Source organism: Ictidomys tridecemlineatus, chromosome 8 (genome assembly GCF_052094955.1).
Source record: "Ictidomys tridecemlineatus isolate mIctTri1 chromosome 8, mIctTri1.hap1, whole genome shotgun sequence".
Classification (NCBI taxonomy): domain Eukaryota; kingdom Metazoa; phylum Chordata; class Mammalia; order Rodentia; family Sciuridae; genus Ictidomys; species Ictidomys tridecemlineatus.
In genome coordinates this window covers 3462467-3478214 of record NC_135484.1, presented here as the reverse complement: position 1 = coordinate 3478214, position 15748 = coordinate 3462467, and the positions used below count along the sequence as shown (strand labels likewise).

The 15748-nt window shown below is 35.0% G+C and overlaps 1 protein-coding gene across 10 annotated transcripts in view; it reads right to left on the bottom strand.

Moving 5' to 3' along the window:
• Positions 1-15748, bottom strand: part of Pde10a (phosphodiesterase 10A) — a 508658-nt gene that overhangs the window by 54775 nt on the left and 438135 nt on the right. For all 10 annotated transcript variants that reach the window (XR_013424690.1, XR_013424691.1, XM_040283551.2 and 7 more), the window contains 3 exons: positions 10612-10754; positions 8239-8331; positions 5770-5956 (listed from right to left, as the gene is read on the bottom strand). Coding sequence is in view for 8 of the 10 variants with exons in the window: in XM_040283551.2 (XP_040139485.1) it covers positions 5770-5956; positions 8239-8331; positions 10612-10754 (423 nt within the window). In the remaining 2 variants the exon portion in view is untranslated. The remainder of the gene's footprint in view (positions 1-5769; positions 5957-8238; positions 8332-10611; positions 10755-15748) is intronic.

The following is a 15748-nucleotide window of genomic DNA, read 5'->3' as shown; positions in this document are numbered from 1 at the left end:
TGGCTATCAAGAGGACATAACAATCCTAAATGTCATGCACATAATTAGAGTTTTGAAACATGTGACATAACTGATGAGACTGCTGCAAGCAAAGTAGACAAACAGACCACACACATTTACACTTGGGTACTCCAACAACACCATCCTTGGAACTGACCTGCAGATGTCACAACCTCACCAAAATCCTAGTAGGCTTTTCTATAGGCAATGAAAAGGAGATTCTAAAATTCATATGGAAATGCAAAGGACCTAGACTACACAGAACCATTCTGAAAACAAAGAATGAGGGTAGAAGAACTCCACCACCTGAATCCAAAACTTATTATAAAGCTACAGTAATTAAATGGGCATCAAAGACACAAGTAGACCAACGATAGAACACAGAGTACAGAGTAGACCACTGTATATACTCAGCTGGTTTTCAACAAGGTCGCAAAGGCAAGACACCAGAAAAAGGACAGTCTATAAGGAACGGTGCTGGAACAACAGAATATCCAAAGGTAAACAAATGAATTTTGATCCTTACTTTGTGCCATCTATAATAAATATTCCAAGTGGATACAGCCTTAAGTGTAAGACCTAAAAACTATAGAACTTCTAGAAGAAAACAGGAGGAGAATGGCCCACTACAGACATAGAAGCTTCTGAAAGCTCCATTGCCAGGCTAGCAATTAAAAAAATGAAGCTTCTTCTATATAACTTACCTAAACACATATCAAGACAGAATCTTTCACATTTGCCTCCCATACCTCAATGGAAGATGCTGCATATTCTGGGAGGAAGGTGAACAGTCAACAGGAATTGCTTGGCATATCCTGTAGTTCAGTGTAATTCTATGGCTAAGCTGCTAGGAAAAGTAACTACATTAGGTAGAATAATACTATTGCTACAACTACCACTATCCAAATCCTTGCTCTATCACATACTATGTGACCTTGGATAAATTATTTAAACTTTATGTGTCTTTTTTTTGGGGGGGGGTAAAGTGGGGATAACAATCCTCATTCATTGGATTGTTGTGAGACTTTTTTAAAATATGTAAAGTATTCAAAAAATTCCAGTTACAAAGTGTTGAATCAAATAAGAGCAACTTTTATTCTATCACCTTTACATCTACTATCTGATATGAAAAAAATAGACTCAATAGTTGGTGGCTGAATTCAAGAATGAATAAAATTTGAATGAATAAAGGTTATTATACCTGTCCCTAGCCAACTGGTTTCATTTGAATCGTGATTTTTCCTTATCTCTTTAATGTTAAACATCTTCTCACACAAAACTAGTCTGTTTTGAAGGGCTCCTTTTTCCAGGCCAAAGATGTAAAAACAGTAATTACTATCATCTTAGCTTCTTGCATTATATTAAAATGCCTCTTAAAACCATAATATGTATAAGCAAATTAACTAACTCATTTAGTTTTAAAGAATCAATCTTTTTAAATGGTTACTTTCTGTTACTTTCCAAAGTAGATGGCTGTTTCCAACTAACAAACAGTTAAGTCAACAAACGAAAGGGAGATGTTGCCATTTAGAGGAATGCACCTTTAATTCAACAAAAAATACTGCACTCTAATGAATCCAAAGGTGAAATAAAGAAAAATGAAGACATTGTAATTGTTTAAATGGCCCATTGTCCTGCTCTAAACACAGGGACTTTTAAACAGGAATATTAAGTCAGACAATAATAAAATATACCAATACATTATACATTCAGAATTAGAAGTAATTTTCATGAGGGTTCACATGCTTTTATTAAGGACATAATTAATAAGGACATAATCAAGAGCAGAAATATTTTTAATTTCTCAGGATCAATACACTTAAATCCTACTTAATAATAGCCAACAATTAAAGGGCATTCCATACTGCTCAAAGCTTTTGCACATATTATTTTAAAAAATAAATACTTCTGTATGTTTCCCAGAAAGAAATAGAACTTTCAGGAAGGGCAGGGAGCCTGCAAATTGTTGGATTAACTGCTTGGGACAATGAGTACTGCAAGGTGCTTTTCCTAGTAAAAACGTGTTCAAAGCCCAAAGCTAACCTACTCAAAAAACATCAGGTCAGTGACATTAACATCTTTTAGCAGGTGAGGCTCCAAGGAACCCAGTGGCTAGCTTACTGAAACTAATAATAAATGTTGGTGAGGATGCAGGGGAAAAGAAACACACATTTTTGGTACTACAACCATGATGGAAATCAGTGTGGAGATTCTCAAAAAAACAGGCCTGGAACCACCAAATGACCAAGCTGTACCTCTCCTTGGTGTTTCTCCAAAAGAACTAAAATTACCATACCACAGCATACCCATACTATGCATACCCATATTTATAGCAGCACAATTCATAATAGCCCTATTATAGAATCAGCCTAGGTGTCTGTCAACAGATGAATTAATAAAGAAAATGTGGTATATATACATAACAGAGTTTTAGCCATAAAGAAGAATGAAATTATGTCATTTGCTGGTAAACAGATGAAACTGAAGGATATCATGCTGAATGAAATAAAACTCAGAAAGTTAAGGGTCAGATGAAGGAGTTATAGAGAAATAAGGAAGTAAAAAAGCAATCTCATGAAAACAGAAGGAAGAACAGTAGATTAGGGGAAGGGAATTATGGGGGAGAGAGAAGGGGAAGAAGGAGGAAGGACTAGGGATGTGCATGTATAAATTATCACAGTAATTCCCACTTTGACATATAATTATCATGTACCAATTAAAAAATAAAAAGTATGTGTCAGTCAGCTTTCCATCACTGTGATCAAAGTATCTGACAAGAAAATTCAGAAAAGGAAAAGTTTATTTTAGCTCAAGTTTCAGAGGTTCAGTCCACAGCTGGCCAACTCCATTGCTCTGGGGCTGAGGTGAAACAGAACACTTCAGTTTACTGCATCCCAGAAGCAGAAAGTGAGGGAGAAACTAGAGATAAAATATAATGCCCAAGGGCACCTCCCACCACCACCACCAAACGGCTTCTTCTAGCCTCACCTCATCTGCCTATAGTCACCACCCAGCAATCCATTCAGATTCCTAATCCCCCCAATGGATTAATCCATTGATTAGGTTATAGTTTACATAATCTAATCTTTTTTGTTTCCCAACATTTGCTACATTGGATATTGTGTTTCCAATATTTGAGGTTTTCAGGAGACACTATATATTCAAATTATAACAATGGGAGTAGTGTAGAGTAGAGGTAAAGGTTAAGGGGGAGGAAGGAGGTGAGTGAAGGGGAAGTACTGAGAAATGAAATGAGCAATAAATTATGCTATTATGCTATATGCATGTATAAATATGTCACAAGAATCCCACTGTTATGAATAATTATAATTTATCATAAAAACATTAAAAATTATAACTTTAATGCAGCCATGAGGAAACATCAAACAGAGCCAAATTAAGAATCATTCTACAAAATACCAGTTTTATAGCTTTAAAAATATCCAGGTGAAGAAAGACAAAGATTATAGAACAGTTTCAGAATAAAGGAGACTACTTAAGATGTCTGCAGATGATCAAAGCACAGTACCTAGGCACAGCCTGACCCACATTCCCCCAAAGTTCACATTCAAGGCCTCAATCCCAGTGACCAAACTTAAGAGACGGGGCCTTTAAAGTGGTACCTAAGGCAAAACAATGTCCTATGTGTCAATCAATCCAACATGTGAAGAGGCAATCAGGACCCAGAAATATTACACACACAGGAAAAACCACATCAGGACAGACTACAAGGGGGTAGTCGTAAGCTGAGAGAGAAAATAACTTTCTGTTGTTTAAGTCATTCAGTCTTGTATCCACTACACAGACCAAATAATCTAACATAGTACCAATGTTGACTTCTTTTTTTTAAATTTAACTTTTAATTAATTAATTATGTGGTGCTAAAGATTGAACCCAGGCCCTTACCCCTGCCCAGAATTGCTCTACTACTGAGCCACAACCCCACCCCAAATGTTGACTTCTTGGTGTTTTTAAATGTGCAGTAGGAATTCAATGTATTTGATTTTAGAAAGTACAAGCTGAAGCATTCAGAACATTGTGTCTGAGACAATCTCAGCTCAGAGGGAGACAGTTACTAAGAGGGAAAGAGAAGGAGAAAGTGCAAAAATGATGCACATCATAACTTTGGGGGAATAAGGCTAATGGTATAATTAGATTCTTTGTACTATTTTTGCAATGTTGCTTTTGATCTGAAATTACTGCAAAATTATAACTGTAGAAAAATGATGCTAAATCCCCTTTCATTTTAACAATATGTAAAATCCATGAAGGATATATTAACTATTGCTGTTTTAAGGCATACACATCTCATTAAAAATATCATTTTCCATAATATTTTTACTTTTTATTCTGGAAAATTACCCAAATTTTGTGACACAGTTACATTGTTTTGACATAACATATTGGTAATAATATATACTATATATATTATATGTGTATATATATAATGTATGTACATATATATATATAAAATCACAATTAATAATGAATTTTTACCACTTACTATACATGTTTGTTTTAGAATATTATCTCAGAATAATAAAATACTCTAAAGAATAAAATATTAGAATACAATTTTGTTAAATAATAGAAATACTGTTCAGAGAGTAAAACAAACAGTGTTTAATTTTCCAATCATAAGGTCTTGTTATGGTTTTTTAAAAAAAACAACAAAAGGTACCGAGTTACTTTAGTTCTTAGATTCCATTTCAAAATGAGGAATAGTCAATATTCAAAATATACTAAAATTAGATGTTCTGCAACTTTTAAACTAAATAAGAAAAAAATAAGCTGTCCATGTTTTTATTTATGAGATACATATAGATACTGATAATATCTGAAGCAAAACGTTTTACAACTGTACTGATTTATTTTTGATGAGCTGAGTAATAATGACCCAGGATGGTGTAAGGGAAGTGATGGGCATTCTTACCCAGTATCACTGATGGGATTTAAAATGGTTTTCCAGAGTCACCAGAGTTGGATTTTAAAATTTTTGAAAATATTTGCTCCTAGTTATTTCTCAACTATTTCCGTGAATTATATGGATGCCTCTACAGAACTTAGTCCTATTCCCAAAAAGGAATAAGTCTGATGTTTAATTTTTCTAAGTTATTAAGGTGATAACTCCCATTTCTTCTCATTTACCTTTACAGAAGGGTTATTAAATTTCAGAATTCTAGTAAAAAGAATTATTAGGGTTCATAGAATACTAAATGTTCAACTCATTTAAAACATAACAATATAAAAGAAAGAACATCAAAAGATCTCCTGTGAAGACAGACCCCTGCTCCTCTTCAATGAAGAGGGCAGGACACAGCATGGATTAAATGGGTCAACACTCAGGACTCCTCTGGAAGGACTCAGGGAAGAAGTGGTTAACTCTTTCTCACAAGCAACACTTCCCTGGTTGGTGTGAAAACAGCAGTTACCAGCTAACATTTTATACACTCTCAAATGCAGTGCAAACAACAAACATGAAGGGTTTCAATAACACTTTTCTTATTCATTTCAGCAGATATCATGAAATGTAAGTCTGATGTTTAAACATCTTACCTAAATATTAATTTCATTTTTATTTTTAACAAACTCATACCTTAAAATAAATGCAAAGTATCAGGAGATTTTTTAAGGCATTTCCTAAAATATGTACAACTAGGAATCATTTCTCCTAGTTTGTAAAGAAACGTAAATGGAAAACACTGCAAGTGGCTTTACTGGACATTAATATCCAGTATATAGTCAAAAGATATTTAAAGCAGCACTTACATTAGCACAGTGTAAGGCCAAAGCACAGAAGACAGCGAACATTTTGAAGTTGTTCTCGTCCGTCTTGGAGAAGGCACTGCCGCTGATTTTGTTCACCATCTGCACCACGCCTATCACACTCCCCCGACTCACGATGGGCATGCACAGGATGTTGCGGGTAGTGTAGCCTGTGTACAAGTCCACCTCCCTGCAAAGTGAAGGAGCAAAGCCATCACCACAAAGAAAGAAGCAAGTAGAAAAAGATTAAACCACTCACTGCCTCCTAAGTCTCAACTCAGATATGCAATGGAGACGATGTGAGCCTCTAAATTTAGGGACAAGCTAATATTTGAAAGTGTTTTATTAGAACCTTTTCAGAAATATTCTAACTTTTGTTTTGTTTTGTTTTCACAACTGCCTCTACAGGAGGATTCTGCTCTTATTGGGTTTTTAGCATCCAGCATAATTGAGTCAACAGACAAGAGAAAAAACATTATAAATGTGGTAAAGTGATTTGTTCCTTTGAACTTGGGCCTATTTGTGAGATCTAACTTTTTAAATCATAGGCCTGTATAGCCAAAACTACTTACTAGCTGGCCATTAATAAATAAAGGTTTGCTTACTCCTGCTCTAAGGAAATGTTTTTAGATATAGGATCGAATTCCATAGAAAGAGCCATGTACCCAACACAAGGCAGTTAGTAGCTGCAGTCCTTAATGCCCTCATGTTACACACAGTTCTTGAGATTCACATGTCTGTCAGTACTTGTTATTACTGCATAGTTGCCCCTACTGAATGAATAAACCACATTTGTTTATCCATTTATCAGTTAATGGGAAACATTATTTGCTATTAGCCAGTGTCAGTAATTATGGATAATGTTGGCTTGAAGATCTGTATACAAGTTCTTTGGATAACATATGTTTTAGTTTTTCTTGTAGTAGTGCCTGGGAGTGGAGATGATGGATGGATTATACAGTGGGTGTATGTTCAAATTTCCAACAAGTTGAAAGACTTTTTACCTAAGGAGTTGTACCATTACACATTCCCACGAGCAGAGTCTGAGAGTTTCAGTTTATCCTCACCCTTTCCAATCCTTGCTACTATCAGTATTTTATAATCTCAACCATTTCACATTGGCATGTAGTAGGATCTAACTGACATATGTACACCCTACTCACTTCCCATGTATTTAACAGCTATATGAATATTTTCTTTTGTAAAGTGTCTCTTAAAATTGTCTCCTTTTTATTAAATTGCAATATCTTAATATTTAGAGGAGTGTTATCGTATTTCAGACACAAATGTTTTGTCAGATATATGTTTTGCCAATATTTTCTTTAATCAGTTGATTTTATTTTCATCTTCTTATAGTCCGACCCACAAATTTTTACATAAATATTTTACATAATATAAATATTTTCAACATTTAAACACCGATTTTCCTGAAAAAATAAGATTTTTAGTATTCTTAATTTATTGATAAAGTATATTATAAGAATATAGCTGTGCTTATATGACTCATGAATATTTGACATTAATCAATTAATTCCATGAAAAATCTTGGCATTTCTTGCATCATTTATCTTCCAAAGTAAGCCAAATGTTTGTATTAACTAAGCACTACTGTCACTATATCTAAAATATTACTCCCTACCAGTAATAGCCTCCTCAATTTCTAGAGATTTATTAAAACCATATTTTGTAATTTGGTTTCTAGTACTCTAAAAGAAAATCAAAATGAAATAAAACTATTTTCAGCTCTCTTAAAATCCAATTTTAATAATATACAATAAAATCTATGGCTTGTTAGGTTTCTACTCTATGTCTGGTAAAGTTTCTAAACTTTTTAACAAACATTATCCATAATCTTTAAAAAAAAACTACAATAAAGGCATTATTGTACTTTTTTTGGATTTTTTTTGTAGTGTTAGATGGACAGCGCATGCCTTTATTTGTTTGTTTTTATGTGGTGCTGAAAATGGAACCTAGTGACTCACACATTGAGAGGCAAGTGCTCTACCACTGAGCTATAGCACCAGTCTTATTAAACTATTTTAGAGATAAGGAATGAGACTCAGAGCTGACTACAAAATCACACAACCATAATTTAAAATGAGACCTGTCAGTATCAAAAGTATATAATTTTATCAGTATGTATTGTGTAGCACTTTGGCATATTATTCAATAGAGAATATGGTACAAGATGATGACACTATAATGAAAAAAACCACCAGCGATCCATCAGTTGAAACTCCTGCCTATTTGCTGTTTTTAAAACAATATAAACAACTCTAGCTTTGACACTGTTACATATTAGTCGCTGAGAATCCATTACTTCATAAATATCTGAATATACCACCTGTTAGTAATAGGACTGGTTCCCAGCAAAAAGGAAAGAACTGATGGAGTTGAGACATGTAGGACTGGAGCTGTCCAGAAGACATTTCAACCAAGAAGAATGTTAAGGGAGAAACTGATTGTTTTTACCTGTTGAAGCGTGGATCCGCATAGGCATCTGGAATGTTCAGGACTTCCCCTGTTCTTGCTACTTGACCAGCGATTCCTTTCTCGATTGAAAATCTGCATATATAAAAGAGAGAGACACACTAATTGAAATACTACTGACACAGAATAATTCTGAAACACTTCATTACCATCAAGCATTGAGTTGAAAAGTCTTGTTTCATTTTAAATGATCATATTAATTTTACATTTACATATCCTAAACTATCTTATAAAACATGTAAAAGTAAAGCAGAAAAACATTACACAGTGATCACTTGAGACTTTTAGGATGTATATCACAGTATAAAGTAATTTAATTGGTTCACAAATACAAATTTAAAATTAACTAGTGATCGCCAGCATTGACCAATAACAATAATCCCTTATACATATGTAAAGTACCTTATAACTTACAATATGTTTCACACAAATTTTCTTAGTATAGTCTCAATGACATGGGTTTTAAGGCCTAGTAGTGTCATAATAAAAACTAGAATACAAGATGATGAACCAGTCCTATTACAGCAGTTGGTATATTTAGAAAACGATGGATTCTCAAGAGAGCATAGCACCATGTTTTCCACCACATGTGGAACCAAATTCAGAGGTCAGGTCTGAACTTTGAGGTGTTCAGGACCTGGATTTTCTGTTGTTTATAACCCAAGTACTATTTAGAAATTTAAATGTTGTTACATTTAAAAACAATCAAAAGTAAATCATTAACTGATTATATTTAATTACACTTTTGTTATCTACATCAGTATTTTTCATTTTTGTTATCAGTATCAATATTTTCATTTATAAATAAGTTCTAACATTAATAAATATTTTTCTTATTACTATATTATCACCATACATGCATTCATTTCAAAATTTAGTTAAGATGTCTATAGTTCACAATATCTATGACTTTCAGTAGTTCAAAAATAATTTCTATAATACCACATTATTAGCATTATAGGAAATAATCATTTCTGAAATGAAGCTTCTCCTTAAGGATTATCAAGAAAAGTCAAAAGACACATGACACAAAAGAGAATTAAAACACCAACAAGTAAACCATGCATAAACTCCAAGTTGTCTGCTTCCTTGTTTTCTTGTGCTTTGAACAACAGGAACACAAGTTAGACTGCAGTGAGGGCCATTTCACCAGGTATGCAAGTGAGTCTGTCTGCTGAGAGCAAGTGGACACCTCTCACTGGAGCTGAGGGAGAAGCCCATGTTTAAGGAGCATGCTCTGACAGTCATGCTGGATCCATCCAGGCATCAAAGTCAGGCAACCACATGCTCCTTTTTCCTGTGCTCGTAAACACAGGCTTTAAGTTACTAATTTCAAAATCGGATCAGTTCAAGGAGTGAGAGAGAACACTTGGACCTTAAGAAAGAAATGGCTTTAAATAAGCTACTGTACCAAGGCTGACAAAGAAAACAAGAAACCCAATTTTAAAACCCAAAACACCTACATAGTGTCCATAAGTCAGAACTATGTGTCAGGAATTCTGGAACTATCACCTAGAAACAGAACTGGAGTACCAGTGCAGACAATGGAGACGCCCCATGGCAGGCCACACTTCCATATGACAGACTGTCAAATGAATGGCAGTTCTTAACGAATGAGGAACAGTATCTTACTGGAGAACATGCAGTATTAGAGAAGAGTAGTTGAACAAGACACATAAAGCCAAAGGAACCCACAGTTTGAAGGGGACCCCAACCTGTGCCTGCCAAGCCTGGTTCTAAAGTCTGTGACAGTGCTCCTTGCAGGTTTCCAGCTTGATAAGCCTGAGCCAAGGTCTTCCACCAACTAGTAACCCTCATGCTGTTCATTTATGTGACAATAGCTGTCACATAAAGAACAAAGAAGGTTTTAGTCTCAAAATGGAATGAAAGTGTGTTGATTAAACCAATGGATAACTGAATGTGTTGAAGTCATCAGTACACCAGAGCAATTTCCTGTAATATTGGGACTGTGAGACAGTCCATATGCTGGGAAGAGGTGGGGGCCGAATTGGTTAAGCTCACCCTTGCTCCTAAACATGGGAGAACCTGCAGACTCCAGGTGGAGCATACTTTACCTACCTGGGAGCACTAGTAAGTTTTTCCAACATGATTTCCAAAAGGACCGCCTCCGGAAGACGGCATTTCCAGGAGTGACGCTAAAGCTTCCTAGGCGTGGTTTCGCTGGCACTGCAATGTCATTCCCAGAAGTACTACCTTCAGGAGGCGGGTCCTGGTGGGAATGATATCACAGTATGACAAGTATTGTCAGCATACCTGTGAATAGGCACAGAAAAGTGGGTAACAGAACACCTGCACATTTGTGATCAGAGCACAGGACGCTCACTCCAGCTGTACCTTATCTCTTTGGTCTTCTTGAAGACAGGCTTTCCTTCCTTTTCCTCTCCAATATCAAAAAGATCTGAATACAATTCCTTGTTCTTATGGTCTACCTGGAAGAGTGCACAACGATCGGCATTCACCAGGTTTTTTGCATATATCTAAAGAAAAAAGGCAAAAGAAGGGTAAGCCAATGAGAAGGTTCAGAGACTTTATGGTAACCTTTATTATGGAATTATTAGTTTCAGCTATTCTATACTCTGAGTAGGAAATTAGCATTATAAGTAAACAAAGATATAGTTATAAAATATATGTAGTGTATAAGTGATTGCTATGTGCTAATACTAGTATATAAGAACAAAAAATAACTGATGGCACCTATACTGTTTGTGCTGGATGTTGAAATGCTAAGACACTGACACTGCTTGGTGAATTGCTACTGGCCTGACTTCCAAGAGCCAAGCGCTCTTTCAGAAACTCTTAGACCTCTCCTGATGCCCTGCTCTGAGCCTCCATCAGCACTAAAGCCACCTTGCAATGTGACTAATTGGTGTCTGTGAATAGCAGTTATAAAAATATGAAATATGACCTCTAAAGAGACCTACAGTTTGATATTTGTAATAGCTGAATTTATTTCCTACAGTGTCAAATACTTTGTAAATATTAAGTACTGACCATAGGTCAGACATATTTTACATTTTATATGCATTGCTTTACTTAATCCTCACAATAATATTAAGTTGGGAAAATATTTTTATCCTTATTACAAAAACTAAAGCACTGATAGGTTACCTAACCTGTACCTCTATGGCTACTAAATGGTGGATATTTAGATTCATACTAGCTGTTTCCATAGCCCACACTTTGATAACAAATATGCACTTCCACTGCTAAATGGAAAATGGTGTATTCATTTCATATTTCATTTATTCAATCATTTCCTACAACTGTAGTGTATGCCTTTTACAAAAAGTCTGCCAACCCATGGCTTTACTACTAAAAGATCTCCATAAACTACTACGACTCCTTACGGAAGGACGAATGGTATAAAAGTAGCAAGAGAGAAAAGAGACTCGAGTTGTTGGCTAATATGGAAGAATCGTGAGATCCTGAATTATCAGTGATGATAATGAGCCTCTATATTAAAGATTCCATTATAACCTATTAAGTTTATAACTCTAGTGCCCAAGGTCTTATTTATTGCTTAATGCATATTTCAGCACCAAATACACTGATTTCTAAAAATCTGGATGAGATGGATAGTTTTCTAGAAAAAATAAGATAAAGAAGGGATTGAATAATACGAATCAAATAGAGTCATAAAGATGATTTAAAAATTGCAAAAGAAGCAACCCCATAAAAGAAAGAAGGCCCAGAGTTTCAACCATGAATTCTTTTTTTTTGTATATTTATATATATTTTTTTAATTTTTTTTATTTTTTATTGTTGGTCGTTCAAAACATTACATAGTTCTTAATATATCATACTTCACAGTTTGATTCAAGTGGGTTATGAACTCCCATTTTTACCCCGTATACAGATTGCTGTATCACATCAGTTACACTTCCATTGATTTAAAAATCTTCAACAGCCAGGTGCTGCGATGCAGAAACCTGACAGGCTGAGGCAGAAGGATCACAAGTTCAAGGATAGCCTTGGTAACTTAGCAATACTGTTTCAAAATACAAACGAGCTGCCAATGTAGTGCCGCAATCTGGCTGGGCACAAAATCAGGAGCCACTCAAGCAGGAACAAACTTTATTTTTTGAAACTGCTGCCAAAAAAACTCACTCGGCTTCTCCCGGAACCCCAGAGGAAGTTCCTCCCCCGGAATTCCCTCCTACTGCACTTCCCCAACCAATGGAGTCCCGTAGCAGGCCGAGGTGGACAGCAGGAGTCCAATATCCGTATGAATGCAAATTTTAACATAATCATATCATCTCTATGGCTAGCTGGCGTCACCTTTCAACCAAAAATGCCATGCATCATATTACTTGGCTGTGGCTCTTAGCAATGTAGTTCAGCGGTGGGGTACTTGTCTAACACATGTGAGGCCTTGGGTTCCATCTCCAGTACAGCAAAAGAAAAAACAAAAGTAACAACAACAAGAAAATCCAACAAATTCCCATGAATTTGAACTGCTCTAAATTAAAAAAAAAAAATGAATAAAAATTTTCAGTTTTTAAAATTTTATTGGTCTTTTTAGTTAGACATGATAGCAGAATCCATTTTGATTATATTATACAAGCATGGAGTATATCTTATTTGAGGTTAGAGTTCCATTCTTATGGATGTACTCGATGGTGGAATTCTCTGTGATGTTTTCATATATGTACATGGAAAAATTATGTCAGACTCATTCTACTGCTCTGTCTCCACTCCCTTCCATCCATTCCCCATTATTTATGTCACTGTTACTGACAAGGAACTATGAAAACAAAATCATAGATTTTCAATTTACCTTAGAAACATTAGAAAAATAATAAATAAAAATTAAAATAAACCACATTTATCAAAATTAACAAATGTTAAAATATTTTAAAATATATTTTATTCAGAACTTTTCGGTATCATAAACTCTACTATAATTCATTACAGCAATAAGACAACGAGAAAAAACCTCTCTGATTATCACCCTGGCTGTCAAAGGTATTTGATGCAATTCAACCATCATTTATGATAAAAACTACACCATATTAATAATCTGTAAGGACAAGATAAAGATATGATGTCAATTAGACAAGAAAAGGATATGTGGAGTATACATATCTAAAGAGGTCATGCTCATAATGTTTTTGCATAGGTAAAAAAATCAAGAAAATCAATCGAAAAACAACTACAGATAATAAGAAAGACTTTAAGATGAGAAACTCTAAACATACATTTACCTTTTCACTCTCCCCAGAGGCTCAGTTTGAAATGAACCTCAGATATTGAAAAGGAATTCAAAATTACCTAGAAATGTTTTGGAACTACACCAAGTCAAGTACTATACATTCATACATCAGGCAAATTTAAGATATTTTAGAAGTGAATGGTACTCAGGACACTACTAACATTTGGACTATGTTGGAAAAGGGGATATGCTCAAATACAAATATATAAACACACAAATATGAGAAAGCAAGGAAAGGTGGGTTCCAAGATATGAACAAAGAGATCATCAAAATTATAATGAAACCGTAAAACTTGTTAGTAAACAGAAATTCCAGATGAAATGATAACAGGATAAAGGACACACCTAAAAGGCGATATGTGTGTTTATAAACATTCATACATCCAAAAATATGTAAGGGAGAAGGTAAGAAGGTGAAAAGGAGGTGAAAGTGTACGTTTTTCTATCCTTTTTGTGAAGGGGTGACATGATATAGACATTGATGGTTTGTTGATCTGGACAGAAATCTTGACTTTAAATGTCAGCTTATGGCTAACAGGGCTATCACTGTCACATGGTGAGAGACTGACTGATAATAAGGATGACACAGAAGTGAGTTGAATGGGGAAACAAAGGCAAACATATCCCTGAAAATATAGTTTGAGTTCTCATGCCCAGTAAATGTAGAAGCCTGACTGTTCAGACTTTTCAGTCACACCAGCCAGTAAATTCCTGTTTATTCACTCAAGTAGGTTTAATAAATAAAGTTTTCAGAAAAGGAAGAGAATATAAAATGTCAATAAATTTAAGAATTTAATTTAGAAGTCCTAATTCTCTGAGTCTTAACTAGCAGCTGGCCACAGAGCATCTGAATGCAAGTGGCGGCCTCTCCTGTTTGCTGCTAGGAGCAGGGAAAAGAAGGCACTCTTGGCATCCAATTCTCAAGGACAATTCTGCTAAGGATAAACTTCTTTACCCAAAATGTCAGTATTGCCCACTGAGAAACAGTGAACTAGATTAAATGATCACCCAGGAATTAAAATATAATCTAAATTTGCTCATCAAGAAATCTTATATATTATCAAAAAAGCCTCTCAAAACATTTTAAACTCATTTCCGTCTAGTCTCTCCTAACCCAAGGTTATCTTTTTGAAACACAAATCTAGCAGCTTAAACACGTCTCTGGCTTAAAAACCTTGAAGGCAATACCTGCTCCAGGCCTGATAACTTGGCCTTCCAGGAGAAATCTTTCTGCACAGGAATGGACTGCTCTCTGCTGTCCACTCCTGTTTCTGCTTGCCTTGCTTTGTCACATCCGTACATCCCTGGACTTGGGCCACAGCATCAACAAAGCCGCCACAAGCTCCCCAAAAAGATCAGCTCTGCTTATCCCCAGCTTTCCAAGCACTAGGTTTTGCCCCTTCCCAGCTCAGAACCAAGGCAATTTTACCTTCACATGACCCGATTCATGTCCATCTCCCCTCCTAGAGGAGGGTAGAGACTTTTGAAGTTTTGCTCACCATTTTATAACCCCATTTACTACCTACTAGAGAAATGTAACAAAAACTCACGAAATACAGAAATGGGCGAGTGAATTCTAAAGATTCCAATGCCATAGAAAACATAGCAAGGAAAACTGAAGACCTCTACCCTAAGAAGCCCTAATAGTTTTACAGCCAATTTACATCAAACCATAAGAAATAAAGGATTCACGTGTTATTTGAAGCACTTTAGTCCACAGGAAAGAATGGAATGCTTAAGTACAGAATAAGTCAGTACCGATGCAACATTGTGACTAAAAAAAAAGGAAACTATTGAGCAATTTAGTTATGATCACAGATGCAAAATTTGAAAGCAAATATTAACAACCAGTCTAGGAGTTAAGAATCTATTACTACTAAATAGGCTTTAACCCATGAATGTAAGACTGGTTCAATGCCTGGTAATAATATAATTTCCTACTGAATACTTTAAATGGATAAATTATATGGTATGTCAATTACCTCTAAATAAAGCTATTTTTTAAATGTAATAATAAAGGGCTAATTTATTAAGTGATTAATAAGTGCTTCTATGCCCCTAGTACAAGCTCTATGTCAGTCCACATTATATCTTTACATTTTTTATCTACTTCTTAATAATTCCCTGCTTTACAAATTCATTAAAATTTGTCAAAATCAGACAAAGCTATTTTTTCATCAATTATTCTTTTTTATTTTGTCCAGGAAAAACCATCAAGATAACTGACACTATAAAGAATACACTGAAATTCATAATCCC